A 22,129-nucleotide genomic window follows, 5' to 3' on the forward strand; every position below is an offset into this window, starting at 1 on the left:
TGAATGGTTGTGAAGTAGAGTCTCTCTTGATAAGCTAAACTGGAATAACATATATGAATGGAGTACTGAAAACCTTTTTCTTTCACCTGCTCACAAGTTATAAAGACAGGAGAAAAGGTTCATTCGGTGAGACTTTTTATTTGTTGGCCCTTTAGGACTCATAAAGTAAGGGATAAAAAAGAATTCCGTTACACTTAGAGAAAGGATGAGCCAAACTTTTTCCTTTGCATGCCTCTCAGGGCTTGTTAAGGAGTCCCAATTATAATGATAAGAAGATGAATTAATAAATAAAATGAATACTAATGCTGTCATCAATGTAACTTTTTGTATCCATAATCATATAATTGTGGCCGAGTGATATTAACCCTCAAAAACCCAGAATAAAATGGAACAAGAGACCACTATATTAAAAGAAATACATTTTATTTACAATAAAATAAAATGCTTTAAATGCTTAAATTGGTAGTGTAAATACTGGTTATCACAAAGAGGAGGGGAACAATATTTCCATTTAAGTATGTTTAATAGACCAACAAAGACATGGACCACGCAAAAACAAACGAAGGGAGACTATCTGGCATTACTATGGAGGCTGTGGTAGATAAATAGATAACAGGCTAAACTAGCACCATACATAAAAGGAAAGGAAAAGAAAAAGAAAGTACAGCCAAATGTCTCAAACAAGCAAAGAAAAAGGCCCATTCATTGACTTGTCCACTTTTGGAAATACATAGAAGCCCTGAGTCATGAGCGCAGACTTTTTTTTTTCATTTGTGGTGTATTTTATGTGCTATGCCTGGGTATTTTAAGTATCGACCCTGAATAAAAGACACATTCAAGGTTACAAATAATGTTGTTATGTTCCTTAAATGGCTTGAATTAGTTATCAGAGTTTAATTTTCTTAACAATAAAGATGCCGTGTTCATCCATTCTAGTTCTCTTATAAATGCATGCTATTATAAAATAACTTAAAATCAAATCCTTAATCACTTATCCTTGATAAGGTCCTGAAAACTGCGATTTAACTTTGGGGGTCCGATTGTCTCACAATTTTCCCCAACTTTCCCCACTGTGACCAAATATTGTGCACACACTGTAATTTTGTCAGGTTTGTGTTGGTGGCTCAGTTGTAGCATTCAAAGTTAATATCACCCTTGAAGCATGAGGACAAAGCCTTTAGGAAAAGATTAGGGATATTCCTGCACATCTGTGGATAGAGGGGAAGGATATTCCCCTGATCGCCCATAAAACAAACCACTTACTTTTGGGTGATAAGAGAATGTGCTTCAACACTCTGCTACTAGAGTTAGACTTAAGTAAATAGAAACATTGCAGAAACTATTGCAGTCCAGAGTCCACTGTCTCAAAACCTTTGCCTGTCATTAAAATGTGAACTGATACATCCAGTAAGAAGTGAAAAATATCAGAAGATAACATGAGGAGAAAAAGAAAAGACTAAATTTATGCAGTGAGGGTTTGCAACCATGCCTCGTTTTGTTAATCACTGATCTTTATACAGATAATTTTGAGTGCAAGAATCCTTTCAGACTGTCAGGGTAAAACAGGTGGGGGAACAAAAGCTTACATCAAAGTATTACCTCATGGATATTACGATAGAAAAAAAATTGCAGTTGCAGAAAAATATAGTAAGTTTTGAAATGAAAATATGACAGTGAGAGCTTTGAGATACACGATAATGTTTAGCTGAGCAGATTTCATATTGTCGGATTTTCGGGTTGTGTGGAAGTGTAAACGTGTTCATTTGTGCTTTAGAATCTAACTGCGGTGAAACAGGTTAGTTATTTAAATCACTTTTTATTTCTCCAATTTACTGCTTTGTTCTGCCACTGTCATCTTGCATCCTCACTTGCAAAACTTGTCTTTAGTGTTAAAAAAGTGCTACCAATACAACATTGGATGAATTTGAATGTGTTTAACACATTTCATATTACTTGTGCTACAAAAAAGTTTTGGGATCACCAATGTTAGAATGACTCATCTTCAAGAAATCTTGAATATCTGTATAAAACTTTACAGGATTTTGACAGTATAGCAGTAAATACAGTAAATTGTTTTTTGATGGCGTTCGGCACAATTCATCTTGAGTTCAGCTGAACAATGAGTATCAGGTGAAAACTGCAGCAAGCAGTAACTGTTTTTGACTGTTTGATTCAGGACATTTTACTGTAAGACTTGTTTTATGGTTGCAATGGACTTGCAATGATTCAGGGTCTGGTATTTTCCCAGCTCATTTCAAGATCAAAGTGGGAGCTTCACGGGACGGACACACCCACTGCTCCTTACCAATCTGAATGAGCTCAGACCGCCTCCTTTCTTTAATTACGACTGTGGACAGTTCTATCTTTACAGCAGTTAAACAGGGTGCCGCCGCTGCCTGTACAGACAGTACCTGCCTCATGAGTCATCTTGCAATGAGAAAACAAGTGACATTTACAGAAAATCTCCATCATGATGACCCCTTACCAAGGTAATGATTCAACTTCAGTGCCTGCCAAAACAAATATCCTATTGTAAAGATATTATCCTGTACCTGAGTTTGTTTTATTCTAATTTAGTATGTTTTCTCTTTCTGTTGCAGGAGCACTGGAATTAATCAGCCAGAAATGGGTATGTACACATACACTATTCAACAAAAATAAGCAATCAGTAAAGCAAGATATGAGCAGAAAGTTAAAATAACTCAAATGACTCCTTATGATTCATATTCCATTCAGTATATTGAATTCAGTCTGAATGAAGTCTTTTTCCTGGGTCATATTTCAAATATGCAGGCACTGCCTGTTTGTTAAATAAACAACATGTGTTTGGCTTTGAACCCTTAGAGCTGTGCTGTTTTTTTGTCCCAATTGTTGGCACAGCAAAGTGAGGGGGTCAGCTGAAACCAGGTGAAACTCCACACCTGAACCTGACCTGGGTCATGCCTGATAAGTTACAAGAAGAAATCCTCCTTGCGCTGCTTTCCAATTAGGTGCTCTCTGGTTTGACAGTGTAACTCAGCCCACTTACAAACCTCTGGATTGTGCACACGTGTACCCATAAATAAACCAAAGAGCCATTCCCATAGTCAGATTTGACCTGTTACATTGAAAAGAACAGTGCTTGAGCACTGTAACAAGTTTAATACTTTATTTTTAACCTCTAAGTCATACATCATTAAATGATCTATTCTCTTTATAATTCTTCACTGGCACATAACTGAAGGTGCTAGATATGGTGAAAAGTCTACAATTCCATACAAGACAGAGTACATTAGCTACATAAGTCAGTATTTCAAAAATATGTTCAAACATTTATTTTTCAGATCAACAACACAAAATTAAACACATCATTTTGCAGATCTTCAATCATTCTACCTCACTTTGTGGTCATTTCACATCATGTTGTCATTTGAACTTTATGAACATTCATTAGGTGTCTATGTACAATATGCGTGTCCTTGTGTCATTTTGTGTGTCTCTGTAGCCTTTTGCATAGTTTTGTATGTATTCCATCTCTTTGTGTCCATTTCACATCTTCTTGTGGTGCTTGTATCTCTTTCTGAATATTTTAAATATCTCTGTTTTTATTTGCACTTCCTCTGCCCATTTTTTCTTCCTTTGTAGTTGTGGTCATCTCTTTTTTCTTTGCTGTGTCTATCTGATCCTCAGAATTGTCAGACACTTGTTTTGTCTTTGGTAACAGCCTTAAATCACGTTGGTATAAGCTTCAAAGATGAATTGAAAATCAACAGACCGAGAGCTGCAGGAGGCAAGCCACGACTGTTACAACTAACATCCATTCAAATCCAAAAAAGCATGACTGCTGCCCCGTTCCTGAAGGTAAATTAGGATCCTTTAGTGCGTTGATGTATCTGATTTTCATCTGCTTTGCCCATGGTGATCAATTGGCACTCATCACACTTATAAAACATTGAGAAGCACAAATGGAATGGAAATGCTTTTAGTTTAGTGATGTTTAACTTAACTTAACGGTAGAACTTCCCCAGAAAAGAAAGAGAAAACCAGACCTTTGCTTTTCCCTCAGCATGCTGCACTTACACCAGCTCAGAGGGAGTATCTGTACACCATCGCAGCTTCCTACAGCACTGCACATGTTCGCAGCCTCATCAGCCAACACTACATGAACGTACTGCACAGGAGTATACAAGCAGGTGAGGACTAAACAGTTGAAATCACTCACATATCACTGCTGTCTGCTTATGACTTGACTTTTTTTGCTAAAATAGATCAAGTAAAGCACTGTCAAACACTGATCTTTTCATTGTTGTCATTGCTTTTTGTTAAACGTGTTGTACACCGTTAGTCAGTGACTCAATCTGATGCTCATTATGATTCTGTTTTAGGCTACAACACTGACAGAGGCAACCCTCTCATGACATCTGTAACTTCAGCTGAGAATGAGAGCAAAAAACGTCAATCAAAAACACACTCAGAAAAAATGTCCAGATCAAAACACATGGGAAAGACAAACACTAATGCAGGACGTTCTGGAAAAGTCTTCCTGCCAAACATCCCACTCAGAAAAGCCAGGTGGGACCTGTCGTCTCTCTTTGACGATAATTCTGGTTTATTTCACCTCTGCATATTTGCCATTGAAGGGTCTATTGTGGCTGAGCCATGCTGACTTTGCACCTTTCCATTATATTGCAGAGATTCAGGCAAACAAAGAGTCAAACAAAACAGCTTTTACAGTTAAAAAGAGAAGCCAGAGGCCTTCCAAAATAATTCAGAAATGAACCTGAATGATTGCTCAGTCTAAATAAACGGTGAAATATTGAACATTTGATTTATATCTAACATTGCAGGCCTTTTGATACATTAGCTTCAAAACACAAAAGCAAAAAACAAGCAACATCACAACCAGTGGAGAGAAAAAGCCCAGGACGTAAGTCAACAAAATATATTAATATTAAAAGATTTGATTTCATTAATTGATCAAATTGTTTTTAAGTGGGTTTGTGTGAAGCACTCATCATTAGTTTTCTGTTTTACATGCAGTAGACAGCACTCAAAGCGCCCTCAGTTTGAAGAATCAAAGGGCTGATTTTCAGTCACAGTTTCTGACACATTTAGCCATCTGACAAAAGTAACAGAAAAATATATGAATAAGATCAGCTTTATATATTTTTGGATGTATTAATATAAACTTACACTTTATTGTTTTTACAAAAAAAAATGCAAATAGATTGAAGCATGTACAGAGCACCCAGGCCTATTTGAGTCTGATTGAGGGAATACATCCAGAAGTAACTTGAACACCAACCGTGTTATTTGTATATGTTAGTCTGATTTTGACAGGTCCGATTTTGTATGATTTTGGTTCGACAAACGTGCATTTTACATGCATTTCAAAAGTCCGGTTTTAGTCAGGCAAACATCATAATTTATTCTAGTTTTATGTAAACAAGCTAACTGACTACTTGTAAGTACTACACACAAAACCACCTAAAGAGAAATCCTTTAGATGTATTCATATTTGTGGGAAAAACCCTTCATGACTGAAACAGTTTTCTGTTGTTGGCAGGAGACATGATAAGGCAGCTGGACAAGAAGGAGGGGGAGGAGGAGGAGGAGGGACTGGACAATTATCTGAGTGAATGTTTGAGCTCACTTTCTATGGGAGACTGGGATGATGACAACTTCTCAAATTTATAAACATTTAAAGTTGTAATAGAACACCATCTTTGTTTTCTTTGTTTTTTCTTACCACTTGAAGTTGAAGTTAAAAATTCCTGTGTTGCAATTATTATGCAGGTGACTGGAGGAGTTTATAGAGGGCGTACTGAACATGACATGGTATTTCACTTTCAGATACATCTAGAAATTGTTTACAAAAGAAAGAAACATCTTAACATGATTATCTGAAATAAGTACCACACTTAGTTTCTGTGTATTATTATATTTGTATATGTGTGTTTCTGAGGAAAGTTTTATTTGTAAGATTGTTTTGTCTGAGATGTCCCGATGAAGCTTGCAAGCAGCAGCTGAGGTTTCATTCTGTCAGCAAAATCTTTGATGCCCTCTAGTGTTAGAGAGCCTACACCTTTGGAGGACCTTGTTTCAGGGAAATCACACTTCTTGTTTAAAAAGGACTGTAACAATGGAACCACGCCCCATCGCTCCAAGCTATAACTGCTTACCTGCTTGGCATTTTGGACTGGCCTCAACTTGTAATTTTTTTATTTTTTTTGTCACATAAACACACAAACACTCTGTCTGTTACAGAACTACTTCGAAACCCAATTCCTTTGCACATACTAGTAAACAAAAGAAAAAAAAAACAAGAAAAGCAAGGCAAGAAACATGGGATATATGATTTTCTGTCCTTTATTTTGTCAATGAATAAATTCCCTGGCAGTCACTCTTAAACCCCTAATTTAAAATACCTGCAAATTAATGTGCATTGAAAAGAACTAAATCTACATTCTACAGGTGTGGAGTGGAGGAAGGAACTTGATATAACCCATGTGTTAGTCAAAGCTTCTCTGTGATTGGCTCTCCAGAGAGAACAGATCATTGCTGTATTTAACACTTATCTTGTTTTGCTACCTTTAAGTACTTCCCTTAGAAAATACCTCCATTTGAAGTTTTACAAAATCACATTAATTGATTTGGAATTGTATCATGTTTTATAAATTGCATCTTAAGTTCATATTGGTGTTCATTTATCATCATGTACTTTCATATCAACATCAGATAGGTCAAGAGCCAGGATTTTAGAGATACTGTTCAAATGTATTTTTTCTGAATGTGGAGGCTTCTCACTAGAGCAAGGGGTACATGTCAGTCAAGAAAATATTTCAGACCTAAAGAATCTCAATTTTAAGAACACTGACTCTGAAAAAGCACAAACTCATTTGTATTTGTTTTATATGAAATGTCAATAAAATGACCAGTCTTCAGTATTAAAGCCCCTGCTGAAAGTAAACTTTCACAACATGGCCAAAAGCATTTGGACACCGCTGTTCCCACTATTGTCATAAAAGAAAAGCCACAGGTGGAACAAAATTTGATCTTTATTGTGGAAAAGAATGAAGAAGCCTGACTTCAGGCAACTAAAGGTCTGTTGATTACATGTACAGGATATATCAGGAGCAAAAACAAACAAGAAAAAAGAGGGAAAAAGAGAGAAAATGGCACCAAATATTTCCTTTTATTAGCAAAACATGTGACATGTGCAACTCTCTAATGACAACTTGGAAATAAGTGAATGCTGATGTCTTATAAACAATATAATACACAGATCTTCTGGAGTTAAGTGACTGAACAGTTTGTTACAGCATCAACATTGTGGTTGGTGACTGAGAGAGCTGCTGCCCCCTGGTGGACAGGAATGAAACGATACATGGAGCCTTGTTAACCTGACACTCCTCCCTTTCCTCCTTTAAGATTTCTTGTACTCGATTCTCTCCACCTTGACATCATCACCAATCAGTTGATAAACGTATGTCACCACTGTGGAAGCCTGGATGTCCATTAATACAAAAGAGGGGATGATGTTTCTGTAATGAAAGAAAAAACATGGGTCTTTTGCAAAAGCTTTTCTCAATGACCTTTTCTTCCTCTCATATCTTTCCGTTACATAACCGAATTACTGAAAGGTTTGCATATAATATGAAACTGAAACGTGCTATGGCCTGAATAACGATGCAGTTTAGGTCACTGAAAGTATTTTACAATAGGTATTTAACAGTAAATACTTTACAAAAACATCAGTAGACCTGCTGTTGTCCTGTTTGTTGCTCAGCTGACAGCTGATTGTGTGACGTACGCTACCATTTCCACGCTAAGTGGGTAATCTGGGGATCTGATCACTCAGGATGCACGTGAGGATACATTTTAATACCAGCTATGAACACGCATACATGGGCACCGTCCATACAAACAAACAAACTCGTTCCTCTGTGTTTCGCCTCTCGTCCATATGCAAACAACGATTTTAGTTGGACAAACAGATTTTGAAAATCTGTTCTCAGTGTATCTGTGTGTACAAGGCAAACATCTCAGCCTTATTTGTGCATTCCCCCTGTTGCTGTGTTATGAAGATGTGCTGGAAACTATAACAACAATGTGCCTATATACCAGATATGTTCCTGGACTTTCATAGCCTTATATTGTACTACCATGTTGAGAAACAGCTCTATTTTGATCTATCCACAAAATCAAATCTTATTTGTCTTTTCGTATACATTAAACAAACTACTTTTTGGTTTGGTTTTGCCAAAGCTTTTGCCAAAGGAGAATCAGCTCACTAGGCAAGCTCAGAGTGCTCTTCGCCTGTATTTTCATGTGCCGTTATTGCAGAAGATATTGCCACCTACTGCCCCTGCATGATTATTTCAGTGTGTATGAAAATTTCAGAGTTCTTGTCAGGATGGAGATAATTTTTTAATGAAGGGGAAAATACCAGTTTAAAAATTAAAAGATATCCACAGCAGTGTGGCTGAGGCCTTAGAGCTGTACACTTGTGATCAGATTGCCTAGGACATGTATTAGTACCAAATGTGAACAAAGCCTTTGTCTGAAAAGGATTCTCTTTTGTCAGGAAAAGACAACTTAACTTCAAGAGTTAAGTTTGTTACAGCATCTACATGTTGGTGACTTAGGGAGATGTCCCCACAAAGTATTCATGGTTATGTTAACTTCTCCAATTACATTTGAGCTCCTGACAGTAGGGACTAAAATGTAGCAACCTTGTATAAAAATAGTTGCAATTCCTTAAAGGTTGATCAAATTATTTTTAGCCGAATGAGTTTAAATTTATACTTCAATGATGAGAAACAATGCAGAACACAAACAGCGTGTGCTGAGACATGGCGTGCTGACAACAGCACATTTGTGATGATGCAATGAAATGATGTGCTGAAATTAGAAAATTTAAAAAATTAATGGATTAACAACAAACAGGAAAAATTAAATAAGAATGTGGTGGAATCAGTTGTTAATGGTTGATGGTTAGTGATAATGACAGGCCAAAACAATTACAGGAATCTAACTGAGTGGGAGCAAATGCAAAATCATGTGCTGAAGCAAATCATGGCACTTGATGGCATTTAGAGCAGTTTTAACAAATCATCAGTGTAGATGTAAACTGTACATAAACTTGTTTATACAAAAAAAAAACTAAAACTAACTCAATAACAACCTGAAAGTTTCAAAAAGAAAAGAATTAATAAATGTCGGAATGGATGGCTGGGCAGTCGGTCTTGATATCAAAGTAAATGAAACAGGCGGGTGTAATTAGTTTTCATGTCTGCAAGAAACAAAAACAACATAAAAACCAACCACAAAGAAACAAAAAAAACTGACGGTTTAATATGCGATAAAAACTGAGTGATAAACCATCATTATTGCATTTCATATCCCATTTATTGTAGCGCACACAAACCATAACTATTGCATTTATGTCACTGCCAAAATATTTTCTGATCTAAGTGGTAAAGGTGTTAGAGTGTTAGAGACTGCATTTGTGGTGTTTACTTGTATCGGCCGATACGTGCGTTCGCCGATCAATTAGCGCAATAGCGCGTTAGCGATTGTTCACATTTCTTTTTAAAAAATTATTTTTTTTTGTTGTATTTCTGTTAACAAATCTTCTCAGGAAGGTAATTTGCACTACAAAGGCCTCATGCTGCTACATAAAGTGCACAAACATTTAAGTGTTAAGATTGTTTATTTCTATTGTTATATATTTAAATGTTCGACATTGTTTGCTCCTGTAATGTTAGCTCTCCTATAACTGCAAGTAGCCACATAACAGCAGCCATGTGCTAACAGAGCAATAGTACGCGTTCTTTCATTCATTCAAGTATTGGTGAAATAAAGACAGTTAATGCCTTATTTAGAGGCTGCATCATCTTTGCCCCGTTCACTCGTTATATGGATCGCGAGTTATCTAAATATCTTCCGAAGGACGCCGACTTTCACCAAACTGTTCTTGGTGAGTAGATAAACATATTTCATGCCAGAAATAAGGTCTAGGTTTAAAAATACTGGAGTTCCCCTTTAAGACCGAGTTCAAAATAATCAGTATCGGCCTTAAAAAACCTGGATTGGTTGATCATTACTAATTGTGTATGTTTTACAGATACCTACCGTTCAAGTGCATTGTAGGCTCCAGTGGCAGAACCAGGGTTGATATAGAACTTGTTTTCATTCTCGAATGCCTCGAACTTGTGCGTGTGCCCGGAGATGAGGATATCAACATCAAGTTGTCTCTGGAGCAGTGCCAGGCTGGCCATGTCACCCCAGGGGATCACTTGGTGGCCATGGATGAGGCCAATCTTGAACTGGCCCACTGTGACCACCTTTTGCTCTGGGTAGTTCAGGTTCTGAGATAAAGGAACATTTGAGGAGAAGGAAAAACAACAAGCACAGTAAGGCCTCTGGACTGTTGTTTTCATTAGGAATAAAAAAAAAAAAATTAAAAAAAATTCAGCCTTGGTGGTTAGTTTAAACCAGACTGCAAACACTTATATCTGCTATAATAAAAGGTTGTCAATTTTTCAACATAATTATTGAAAAAGAAAGTGGTCTAAGCAGGTAGAATATTTTGACTTAATGTAATATTCTTTTGTGTGGCTCTTATACCTAATGGTTAATGTAAAAAGACTTTATTTGTTTCCTTTTTTAGTTATTCTGTAGTACTGTGGTATTCAATGAATATGTTAATATTCATAAGAGTGACATAGGCCGTCTGCCAACACAAACGCACCTCATCAAAGTCTCCCCTGACTATGTGGACATCTCCTGCGAGGGTTTTCAGGTAGTCATAGCTCTCCTTGGTGCAAAGGTTGCCTGTGCAGAGAATGTGCTGGATCTTCCCCGGAACCAACAGCTTCTTAAACTTGGCTGGCAGCGTGTTGCACCGGTGGGGGATGTGCAGATCACCTAACACCAGGACCAACTTATAGCATCGCACAGACATACAAACACAGACATTAGTCACCCATTGATAAATTCAGTCTGTGTACTAAAGTTTCTGAACACTGCAATAGGAAGTGGGACAGAGAGCAGAGCCCTGCAGGATGCCTCTGGTCAATCCTGCAGTGGAAAATATTGCGCACACACTCCACTAGAACCACTGTACACCTCAGTTAGTTATTGTTAATGTCTTTTGTGTCATTTTGAAAACAGGAAAGGTAATCTGGAGTTTTAGGTTATCTAGTACAGTGGATAAACAGCCTTTTTTCACACCATTCAAACTAACAAATCAGCTACATTTGTGAGTAAAAATCTGAGTATCTTAAGTGTCTGAATTCAAACTGGTTTGTGAATGTTACTTCATAGTACATATTCTAAAAAATTAGCTGGGATATAAAGATTTATTGAATCTGCACAGTTGGATTTCAGACACTCCCTCGACAGATGAGAAAGTTTATCATGTATTCACACAACACGAGATGTCGAAAAAGAAACAAACAACCCAAAGGATTTACAATAAAACCCACAAATGACATTTTAAACTTCACCAGCCAGAAAACAAATTACTTTTATAACTGACTGGTTCTGACTGGTATAACTTTAGTGAGCCTAACTAGTATAAGTCAAACCAGAAACTGACTGATGCACTGAAGTTAAATGTGTGGCATTTATAAGAATCATTTTTGTCACACTGAATAGTAATAAAAGTTTTGGAAACACCAAATCAATTGTTTCGACTTACTGTGTGTGTCCAAACTGTTGCCTTTGTCAAACACAAGTACTACTACAGCATAGTGTAAAAGTCACAATGCACCCCTAATTTCATCAGACCTGTTTCCACTAATTATACCTCAGCCTTTTCTCCCCGTTTCCCTTCCTTAAGAAGGACTTCTTGACATCCACCCTTTCACTGAGACCATTTCTTTACGAAATGGTCTGTTATCTGTCGACACAACACGGGTGAATCATTTGACTTAGGCTCCTTTTTTATGCTTGAGTGATTAATAAAGTCACAGTTAAGTGGCGTAACAAACAAAAAAGCGTTTTTCTAACGATGGTCAGGTACAAGGATTGGACTGAATAAAATTGGGAAAAAACTTTGAGAGACCATCAGAAAGCCTGGAGAACTAATACTCAAGACTGAGTCTGACTCTAGGGTGGCTCAAGACCTTTACATAGAACTGTAAAAATCACAGAGTAAGAAAATTTCAATTAATCATTTGAACATTTTAGAGCAGGGAGCCTTAAAACCTGCCTAAGTCAAATATTTCTATACAGATCTAAGATGTCTAATTTAGGAGCGTCAGACTACTGTCTAATTTCAGGGACATTTTGACTTCATAGGTAATTAGTGATACCATTTTAGTGAAAAGAACTGAGAGCAGCCGTAAAAAAAAGCATGAAACGAACTTGCTCTGCAATTGTTGAGCAAGCAGCAGTTAGCTGTGCTGAGAGAGGCAGAAACAGCAGACTACCGCAACCCATTCTCGTGTTAGAGTGCCAGGCAGAGGAGTGATCAGAAAACAGGACAGAGCAAGAACACTTACCCGGTGACCAGCCTGGTTGGTTGAAGATGGGCAAAGAGGGGTGGAGGTGGGAGGAGAGGGGAGTGGGTGAGATACAGAAGAAGGTAGGTTGTGCGTGTGGAGAACGACACAAGATGTGATCAAAGATTGGGGTGAGAAGTACAAAAAGGAAAAACAAAAGACAAGAAAGAATTGGGATAAGAGAGAAAAACTGAAATTAGAAAATTAAAAAAATGAATGGATTAACAACAAACAGGAAAAATTAAATGACAATGTGGTGGAATCAGTTGTTAATGGTTGATGGTTAGTGATAATGACAGGCCAAAACAATTACAGGAATCTAACTGAGTGGGAGCAAATGCAAAATCATGTGCTGAAGCAAATCATGGCACTTGATGGCATTTAGGGCAGTTTTAACAAATCATCAGTGTAGATGTAAACTGTACATAAACTTGTTTATACAAAAAAAAAAAAACTAACTCAATAACAACCTGAAAGTTGCAAAAAGAAAATAATGAATGAATGTCGGAATGGATGGCTGGGCAGTCGGTCTTGATATCAAAGTAAATGAAACAGGCGGGTGTAATTAGGTTTCATGTCTGCAAGAAACAAAAACAACATAAAAACCAACAACAAAGAAACAAAAAAAACTGACGGTTTAATATGCGATAAAAACTGAGTGATAAACCATCATTATTGCACCACAGGAAAGTGCCTCTTAAGCTGAAGTTATCTTTAGCTTGCTAGCCCTTCTAGCTAACTGGTTGACAAATAGGAAAAATTAAATATGCCGTGATAATAACCAAACGAACCACAAAAATGGATGAGCAACAAACATGACAAACGAAGAGACCACCATGCAAAGGAAAATAGTGATTTAAAGGGTGACTGCAGCTTGCAGTAGTGACTTTTTGGGGACTAAACTGCTCAGCTGTCATGTGATCGATGATCCATCTCGGAATCGAGCTTCACTACTTAACACCGTGGCTGAGACTGAGGACGCCATGGAGATACTTTGTTTCCGTCTTTACGTAAAGTGTTAATCTAAGAAAACACCAAGCGCATGATACGCGCGCTGTAAATGTGGGAAATGGTGGCCCTTTCGCCATTTCATACTCACCATCTTCTCTGTTGCTGTTTGCTGCTAGTCAAGTTGAGGAAGCACCTACGCACGTATAGCGTCAAAATGTCAGCCAATGGGAGACAGGATGCATCAAGCTACTAATTTAATATTTCCCTTTTTCCTTTCAAAATAAAACATGTACAGCCTAACATTTGTGCTGTCATGTGAATACATTCCATAAATAGCTACATTATGATTTAAAAGTAATATTAGATGATTTAAAAAATCACAGTCACGAAACTATGTATATTATCCCCTTATTTCAGATGTTAAATAAATAATGTCATATATACACGTGATGCATGATCTTAACAGACTTTTAATTTAAAATGAATGCTAAAACCGGATGTTCTTCACTTGGTGAATCTGGCAAATCAACACTCGTTAGTATAACGACGCAAGTAGCTGCATTTCGCAGAACATTCGAGAGGTAGGTGTTAAATAGCTTCATCATATCTTTCTCTACTCGTTGTGTTTTATGTTTTATATTTATAGATTATATCCCACAGACATAATTTAGCTAGCTAACCACCATCGAAGACACGACTTAATTACACTCTCTTCACGAAATCGCGTCGACTGTGCTTGGCTAACTGTTAGCTTTAGCTGCGCAACGTCAGTTGGCCTTGCTTTATCATTTTGAGTTTGCCAAATTGTTTGGCTTTGGAGATATTATCGAATGTTGTCACAACTGACACGATTAGTGACATGTCGATGGATGAATCACTTTAGGAATAGATATAGTTTTCTCACCCCGTCTTTTATGGTAATTTTTGACGAATTAGGAAATGAAACACGTGTACCTTTAGCCAGTTAGCTGGCTGTCGCTAAAAAAATTTTATAAAGTTTTATTCTTCATGACTTTAGAGGGCGTTTGTTGATTGTTCTTTTATTCTTGTGACAGTAATGTACGTGACGTCTGAGTTACACCCAATGAATGCCAACGATTGTCACACCTGCTGATGCTCGCGCTTCACTCCGCAGCTTGTGTTTAACGACCGTTTGTTCTCCCAAAGGTTCCCCAACCCCGAGGACGTTCCAAATAACCTCCCTCTCTCTCTGAGTCTGGCACCTGCACTGTTTGGACGCTTCAGTGTGTTTTAACTGTGCATCTTTGAGAGCCATATTACCCTTTAGAGATCCTGCTGCAATCAATATAACACCAGCCATCGACCACCGTTCACTGCGGCAATAGGACGATCAGCGTTGTGTTTATGTCTTTGTTTTGCAAAAACGGTAAGTTGTGGGCTCAATTCACAATATATTTCAAGGGTATACGAGTTTTATATTACACGGTTATAGTTTTATCAATTGTAATAAGACGTAGTGTGTTGAGGTTAATGAATATGCCATGTTTTCGGTGGTACTGTATCAAAATGGCGTCTCCCAGTCCCTTCACTCGTGTGCAGCGACTGTGTGACGCACTCTGCACCAAGTAGTCAGCTACGCTAGTTAGCAAGCCTCCACCTGAAACGGTCTCGACCTTTGCCTTCCTAAAACAAACTCACTTCAAACACCACTGTGTCTCGGGGAAAAAAACAACTTCTGAGTCAGTTCATGTCGAGTCACACTGATGTATTTGAGACTATAATCGCTACTGCTGGGAGGTTGGTATGCAAATCATTAGTAGGGGGAGAGCTGTTTGGCAGCTTCTAGGCCTCATGTTTGTGACCTATTAAAAAGTGCAGGCCTTATATGACCAAAGCCAGGGGCCCTCATATAAGACAAAAGGCTTTCACAAAGCCATTTTTTGTGGACATGGGCACAATAGGAGGTTAAAGCATCCCGTTCTAAGGGTGGGTTTTATTTTTCTCCTTTGAACATGTTTGTTATGCTTGGTCAAGGTTGGAGCACATGTACGTTTGTCGTTTTAATATTTTGATATTTTTCTTCATGGATTTTATTGTTTTATATTAATTTGAGTGTGGAGGTTTCAATCCAGTCCTTTCATATTTGTAACTCTTCTGGCATTGCAGTGAACTCTACTAAAACATGAAAAAGGCCCATTTGCTTTAAACTAAAACCATGTGGCCTTTGCCTTCAGAAGCAAAGGGTACAAATTGGTAATTTGCTGGGTATATAGTGTGTGTATGTATGTATGTATGTGTGTGTATATATATATATATATATATATATTCATTCCCTCTTTTTCCATAGCTGCAGTGCTTTGTCAGCCTAAAATGTCATCATAACCCATGGAAGCAGTACTCGCATTGGTCAGTCAGTGTTAAGTTTGTAGATACTCGGATGGTTCTCCACGCTGTGTTCCTTTTGTTAGACCTGTTTCTCAGTGCGTTTTTTTTTTTTTTTTTTTTTTTTTTTTTTTTAAATGATTGATCATTATTGATAAATTATTACTCAAAGTAGTGCACTTAGGGAGTAAAAAATTATATTAGATTGGCTTGTTGCTCTGATACCATGACTTTAAGGGTTGGATTTTTGTCATAACACATTCTGCTTTGTCTAAATGGTGGCAGTCACTCAAGCATGGTCATGCGGGGCAGGAATCTTCTTCATTATATCCCTTTGGATGGTGGGCTGTGACGAGTTCAGGCCCCATTTATGACAAAATAAACTGCAGTCAGGGTTTTTGTATTCCAGTTGTTTTTATTTCCATTTTTCAGCTGTTAAACTGAATGCAGTGAAACATTTTCTTCAGAATCTTTGGCCATCAGGCTGATTCCCTAAGTATTTATGTTTGAACATGTTGGTCTTACAAATTTCAAAAGAATGAGTTGGTTATCAGAATGCAGGAAATGTATCTGAAAAGCCCTCCTGAATACTGGCGCAGACTTAATGCATCATCTCTAAGTCTGTACCCGTATCTAAGTTACTAGAATACACACTTTTATTTCAGCTTTTCGTTATAATCTCTGTTTAGTCAGGTTGGACAGAGTGCGTGTATTGGTGGCTGTATTAATTATTGATGTTTGTCCCTCTCCTCTTTCAGAGCTGTTGCGCAGCCGTTGGAACCTGTGTGGTGGAAATCTAGCCTTCAAGCAAGGAGCTTGCGGCCATAGCGGCACAGCGTTTTTCATGTCAGAGACCGAGCACGCTTGCAGTCGTTTATGTCATCCCCTCTTTTCCAGACAGAAGATCCCGAAGAATCCCCAACCAAGATCCTTTTATCTTACTGATAGTTCTAACATCCAGCCAAAATGTCTGTCAACGTCAACCGCAGCGTGTCAGACCAGTTCTATCGCTACAAGATGCCCCGTCTGATTGCCAAGGTAACAGCACACTGCCATTTTTCTGCAGTGTTTTCAAGGTGTAGTTGAGAGAACTTACAAATTAAGGTTGCTTAAGATGACTGTTCTGATGTGGGAATGATTTTGGACTGCATATTCAGGGTGTGATGGGTTTTTGTCTTTTCTCCCCGGTAACCCAGGTTGAAGGCAAAGGGAATGGAATCAAGACGGTCATTGTCAACATGGTTGATGTTGCAAAGGCTCTGAACAGGCCTCCAACATGTGAGGAAAACATGAGTCATATTCCCATGTTTGTCGTTAGGCCAGGCACATATATTCTCCTTAAATCAGGGAGTTTTGCTTTAGAACTTCTGCCATGTCGGTGTTCTTGCTTTATTTTTTACTTAAGAATCTATCATGATAAAATTACTAATCTAGTTGGTTCTTACTGATTTTTATGAATTAAGTCCTTTATTTAAGGTGTCCATATAAGGTGCAAATAATTCTGCTTTTATTTTTTTTTGTGTTCTTTTGTAAAGAAAATACTTGCAATGGTTAGGAATTGACCGTGTTAGGTTTTTTTGGTTTTTTTTTCGTTTTAATTCTCATTTCATCTGCAGATCCGACCAAGTTTTTTGGTTGTGAACTCGGTGCTCAGACCCAGTTTGATTCCAAAAACGATCGCTACATCGTCAACGGATCCCATGAGGCGAACAAGTTGCAGGATATGCTTGATGGGTTCATCAGAAAATTTGTGCTGTGTACCGAGTGTGACAACCCTGAAACTGACCTGGTAAATGTCTATACGGCACTATTTGGAGAAGCTTGCACTATTAGCAAAGCCAGAAAATAAGTACTTTACTTGATTCAATCAAACGGGCACTTTTGGATGGGTTACTACTTTTATTTTATTTTTTTACATTTAAAATCTTTTAAAGAGAAAAAAAAGTGTCAAAACACTAATAATTTCAGGTAGTTAAAATGAAAATATTTGGCTTTATTTTAAGAAATTTGACCTGTGTAAGGGCAAAATAAAATCTGAATTAAATATTCAAATTTGAAAATATCTTATAGTATTTCTTGGTGTCCTCCTATGGTGTTGATTTATTAAAGGTGCGATTTTCATTATGCTTTTTTTTTTTTTTTTTTTCTGATTACAGCATGTCAATCCCAAGAAACAAACCATTGGTACTTCCTGTAAGGCCTGTGGAAACCGCGGCATGCTAGACACTAGACACAAACTCTGCACGTTCATCCTCAAAAACCCACCAGGTGAGATTTTCCTTTCTAATTGAGAAGTTGCTACACTGATTGGCTATAAGAGGAATTTGCTCTCATTAAACTGTAAATCCAACAATGGGTTTGATAACACCTACTTTGCCTTTCCTGTCACAGAGAGCAATGATAGCGGCTCTGCATCTGCAAAGAAAGAGAAGGAGAAGAAGAACCGCAAGAAGGACAAGGAGAACGGTTCTGGCAGCGGCGAGGCTGGAAACCATGACAACATTGATGCTCCTCAGGCTGTGGTGTGTTCTCATTGTCCCTGTCAAGACACCTTTAGATGGAGCACTTAAGTGATCAGAAAAGGGGAAATCCATAGTTAAAACTGCATGTCACATAGCTGTCTAAAACACTGTTGGAACAAGTACTGGTGTTCTTTTCTTGATGACGATGCACTGTCCTGACTTGTCTGTTTGTCCTTCCTGTGTTAAGGATGGAGATGATGATGATGAGGACTGGGCAGAGGAGACTACAGAAGAGGCGCAGAGGCGGCGAATGGAAGAGATCAGCGACCACGCCAAGAACCTCACGCTCAGCGAGGACCTGGAGAAACCCCTCGAGGAGAGGGTCAACCTCTTCTACAGTTATGTGAAAGTGAGGCTCCTCTGACAGTTGGACTTGCATCACCAATTCTTTTTCCTTCAGCTCTGTGTTAGCTGTAGGATTTAAGCCAGGATTGTTCAGCAAAATAACACTTTTTCCCTCAGCTGACATTAAAATTCATTTTAGATATTGATACTGTTAGTGATAAATATCAACTTAGGACTTTTTTTAAATTGTAATAATTTTTTAATTTATATGTAGAACAATTTAGTCAACAGTTCAGAGAGACATTTGGAAAGCAGAAAAACATCACTTGTCAGCCTCTTATTTTTCCCTCTTTCTCATTTCCAGCAAAAGAAGGAGAGTGGAACCATTGATGGGGCTGATAAGGATATATTAGCGGAGGCAGAGCGTCTGGATGTGAAGGCCATGGGTCCCCTCATCCTCAGTGAGCTGCTCTTCAACGACAACATCCGTGACCAGATAAAGAAATACAAACGCCACTTCCTGCGAGTAGGTTTCAGTGGAATCTGTTTCGACTAAACACAGTCGCCTGAATGATTATTTGTGTGATCACTTAACTTTGGAACTTCTAAAGTTATAATTAAAAGATCCTTTGTCACTAGCCACAGTCGACAGAAGGGGGCTAAATTTGGTGTTGAAGACACAACTACACAATGGCTTGATGATAGTGTCTCCTGCAACTAGATATATTTTTCCTACGACATTTGGCTTTTAACTTTCCGCTCTCTTGGAGGCAGTGTCGTATGTGGCACAACCTGGATTGCATGTGTCTCTTTAGGATCCAGTTAGCAGTCTTTCTCAGTAAACAGAGTGAAATGATTTACGAAGGTTTTTTTTTTTTTTTTTTTTTTTTTTGGTTTTTTTTTTTGTTTATTTTGAAGCAGTTTGTTTCCAGACTTGGACTGATGCACCCTCATTGTGCATTGGTGTTGTGTCAAAGTAAAGAGGCAGAAGGGATGGTTGAAGTGCACCTCTGAGACGGTAACAGGGGAGTACCAGCCAAGAAAGTCTTTGCCAGTCGGTGTAGTGGAACACACCTCTCTAACTAATGACGGTGATGTCACTCAGCTGATTACTGTACTAGCCATAAGTGGCATGAAACAACCCATGAAGAAATTGTATCACTGCCTAAGCTCCAAGCCCTACCCTGCAGCACACTTAGCAAACTACCAGGGGTCAGGTAATCAATGAATATGTGATCAATTATTATGTCTGATAGTTTCAGTTGAAGTACTTACTGACAGTAAAGACCTGCGGCAGCATTAAAGTCCAGATCGGGAGCTTTGTGCATTTGATGTTTTTGTAGTTGAATTTTCATTCCAGCATGGTTTTCTTCATTCTTTACTCCTACTGTAGTCAAGTGTTCAGGAAGAGATGCGAGAGGCTTCTCTTAAACTTAATCACATAATCTTTCACATGGTGTCAGGTCAGAGCTCCATGAAACGATACCAACTTGCATCCATAAACCAAGCATGTGACTTCGGATCCTATTTTGGGATACAAAGTGGTGTGACCCGACGCTCTGTGATATGTCATTCATTGGTTTGTTTGCTGAATTACCTTTTTGCAGATCAGAGTTTGGCATTCAGTCGTTACAGTGTTGTTCTATTTATAGCCAGAAGTATTTGGACTAGACAGTGGAGCTGAAGAGAGGCGGTTGGAAGTTGATTGAACAAAAGCGCATTTCTTTGAGGACAATGCATCTTTAAAATAACTTTCAGAAGGCCAACAGCACACTGGGGCCAGTGAATCTTTTCAACAAGGCCTTCACGACTGGTCCTGCTCGCTTCTGTATCAGCTTCATGTCCGACAGCAGATGGTTTATTCCAACATTTCAATTTAAAGTTTGTTTGAACCGTCTTACTGATTGGACATTTGAAAACTTCCTGAAATGGACCTAAAACCTTGGATTTTACAACACTGTCTGCTTTATGATCTATATCTATTTCATTTTTGAGTGATCACACCCCCCCACCCCCCCCCCCCCCCCCCCCCCCCCCCCACACCCCCCTAATTAATGTTCCCTCAGTTCTGCCACAGCAACAAAAAAGCCCAGAAGTATCTGTTGGGAGGCTTTGAGTGTGTCGTGAAGCTGCACAAAGTCCAGCTGCTGCCTCGCGTCGCCGTCATCCTCAAAGACCTGTACGACGCTGACCTGCTGGAAGAAGAGGTTATATTCGCCTGGGCAGAGAAGGTGGGTGTGCGAGACTTCAACTCGTTCAATTATTTCTTTCTAACAGGTTGTTTTTAAAATTTTTGTTATTTCACTTTTCTCCCCTCGTTTTTAACTATTTTTCCATTTCTTGGTTGCATTTGCTGTTTTCACTCAATTTAATCAGAACTTCTCCCCCCTCCCCCCCTCCCCTCCAGGTTTCTAAGAAATACGTCTCCAAGGAACTTGCCAAAGAGATCCACACCAAGGCTGCTCCTTTCGTCAAATGGCTGAAGGAGGCAGAGGAGGAGAGTGAGGGCAGTGAAGAGGAGGAAGAGGAAGATTATGAGAATGTTGAGGTACAGTTTATCTGAGGTGTCTGTGCAGTATCTAAATGATTTATATCTCTTTTGGTTTCAATGGCTCTTTAATGCATTTACACTCATATACCCATGTTTTTTCCTTCCAAAGTAATCTTTAGTAGCATGTCACTGTAAACGTAACGCTGAGGGTGATTTGTTAAACAGCTGTGATGTTGTCTGTCCTCAGGTGGTGTACTCGCCCTCTGCCAATAAGCTCAAAGTGGAGACTGTGAAACCTGACGCACCAGAGAAAGAAGAGGATGACATTGACATAGATGCTATCTGAGAGATTTAGATGATGATGATGATGCTTTTCTTGTGTTGTGGTTTTGATTCACGATGCCCTGTATGACCTAAATGGCTGTCCTTTTCACCCTTTACTACCCCCCCCCCCCCCACCCCCATCCAAAAACCCTCATCTGCTTTATGGCATGACTTAATATAGCGCTTTACTTGCTGCTCAGTAACTGTAATTTTGAGATGTATTCAGTTGATTAAATGAAGTCGCTTCTGGGATTTTAATCATGGGTGTTTTGGGATAATTTTGACTGCACTTTCTTTCTTTTCTTTTGGGGTTCCTGTATTTTTCTTTTTTCCAGTCAAATAAAGAATGTTTTGCTATCCACTACACTTGAATTATTTATCTCTGGTAGTCAGTTTTGTTTTTTTCATCTGGCTTGTTAAGAACAAAGTTTGTCGGCAAGCCATTTGTGATCAAAATAAGCCAAAAATCCTCCCTACAGCTGCGTAATGATGGGATCAATGTGAAATGCAACACTGGGCTCTGAAAGGACTGTTAGGTTCAATTCAATTCAATTTTATTTATATAGCGCCAGATTACAACAATTGTCATCTCAAGGCACTTAAGTAATATAGTCCAATTCAAGCCAATTGGAATTCAATTCATTGTAATCATAATCCAATTAATTCATATAGAGCCAATTCAAAAAATTAATATCCTAGCTAAGGAAACCAACAGATTGCAC

At 38.4% G+C, this 22,129-nt stretch overlaps 3 protein-coding genes across 4 annotated transcripts; 2 read left to right on the forward strand and 1 right to left on the reverse strand.

The window, feature by feature from the left end:
* Positions 1-2,604: 2,604 nt before the first annotated feature.
* LOC140270321 (protein FAM216A) lies at positions 2,605-5,989 on the forward strand. Its single transcript, XM_072365454.1, has 6 exons — positions 2,605-2,629; positions 3,704-3,840; positions 4,046-4,172; positions 4,365-4,551; positions 4,827-4,906; positions 5,546-5,989. Exons 1-6 carry the CDS (start codon positions 2,626-2,628, stop codon positions 5,674-5,676), a joined length of 666 nt encoding a protein of 221 aa, XP_072221555.1. The 5' UTR covers positions 2,605-2,625; the 3' UTR covers positions 5,677-5,989.
* A 1,030-nt stretch (positions 5,990-7,019) lies between these two features.
* vps29 (VPS29 retromer complex component) lies at positions 7,020-13,684 on the reverse strand. 2 transcript variants are annotated; one of them, XM_072365090.1, is made up of 5 exons: positions 13,591-13,608; positions 12,492-12,503; positions 10,736-10,927; positions 10,117-10,352; positions 7,020-7,523 (listed from the first exon to the last, which is right to left on the reverse strand). In XM_072365090.1, exons 1-5 carry the CDS (start codon positions 13,591-13,593, stop codon positions 7,406-7,408), a joined length of 561 nt encoding a protein of 186 aa, XP_072221191.1. In that variant the 5' UTR covers positions 13,594-13,608; the 3' UTR covers positions 7,020-7,405. The 2 variants fall into 2 exon arrangements, with proteins under 2 accessions (XP_072221191.1, XP_072221192.1); XM_072365091.1 differs by lacking the exon at positions 12,492-12,503 and having other exon boundaries at positions 13,591-13,684.
* Positions 13,685-13,941: 257 nt separating this feature from the next.
* eif5 (eukaryotic translation initiation factor 5) lies at positions 13,942-21,544 on the forward strand. The gene is made up of 12 exons (XM_072364901.1): positions 13,942-14,023; positions 14,610-14,829; positions 16,544-16,823; positions 16,982-17,063; positions 17,402-17,574; positions 17,942-18,053; positions 18,177-18,307; positions 18,495-18,656; positions 18,957-19,118; positions 20,659-20,823; positions 21,000-21,140; positions 21,331-21,544. Exons 3-12 carry the CDS (start codon positions 16,752-16,754, stop codon positions 21,427-21,429), a joined length of 1,299 nt encoding a protein of 432 aa, XP_072221002.1. The 5' UTR covers positions 13,942-14,023; positions 14,610-14,829; positions 16,544-16,751; the 3' UTR covers positions 21,430-21,544.
* Positions 21,545-22,129: the final 585 nt, after the last annotated feature.

Source organism: Leuresthes tenuis, unplaced genomic scaffold, assembly GCF_036924035.1.
Source record: "Leuresthes tenuis unplaced genomic scaffold, fLeuTen1.0.hap1 SCAF_15, whole genome shotgun sequence".
In the NCBI taxonomy this organism is placed as follows: Eukaryota; Metazoa; Chordata; class Actinopteri; order Atheriniformes; family Atherinopsidae; genus Leuresthes; species Leuresthes tenuis.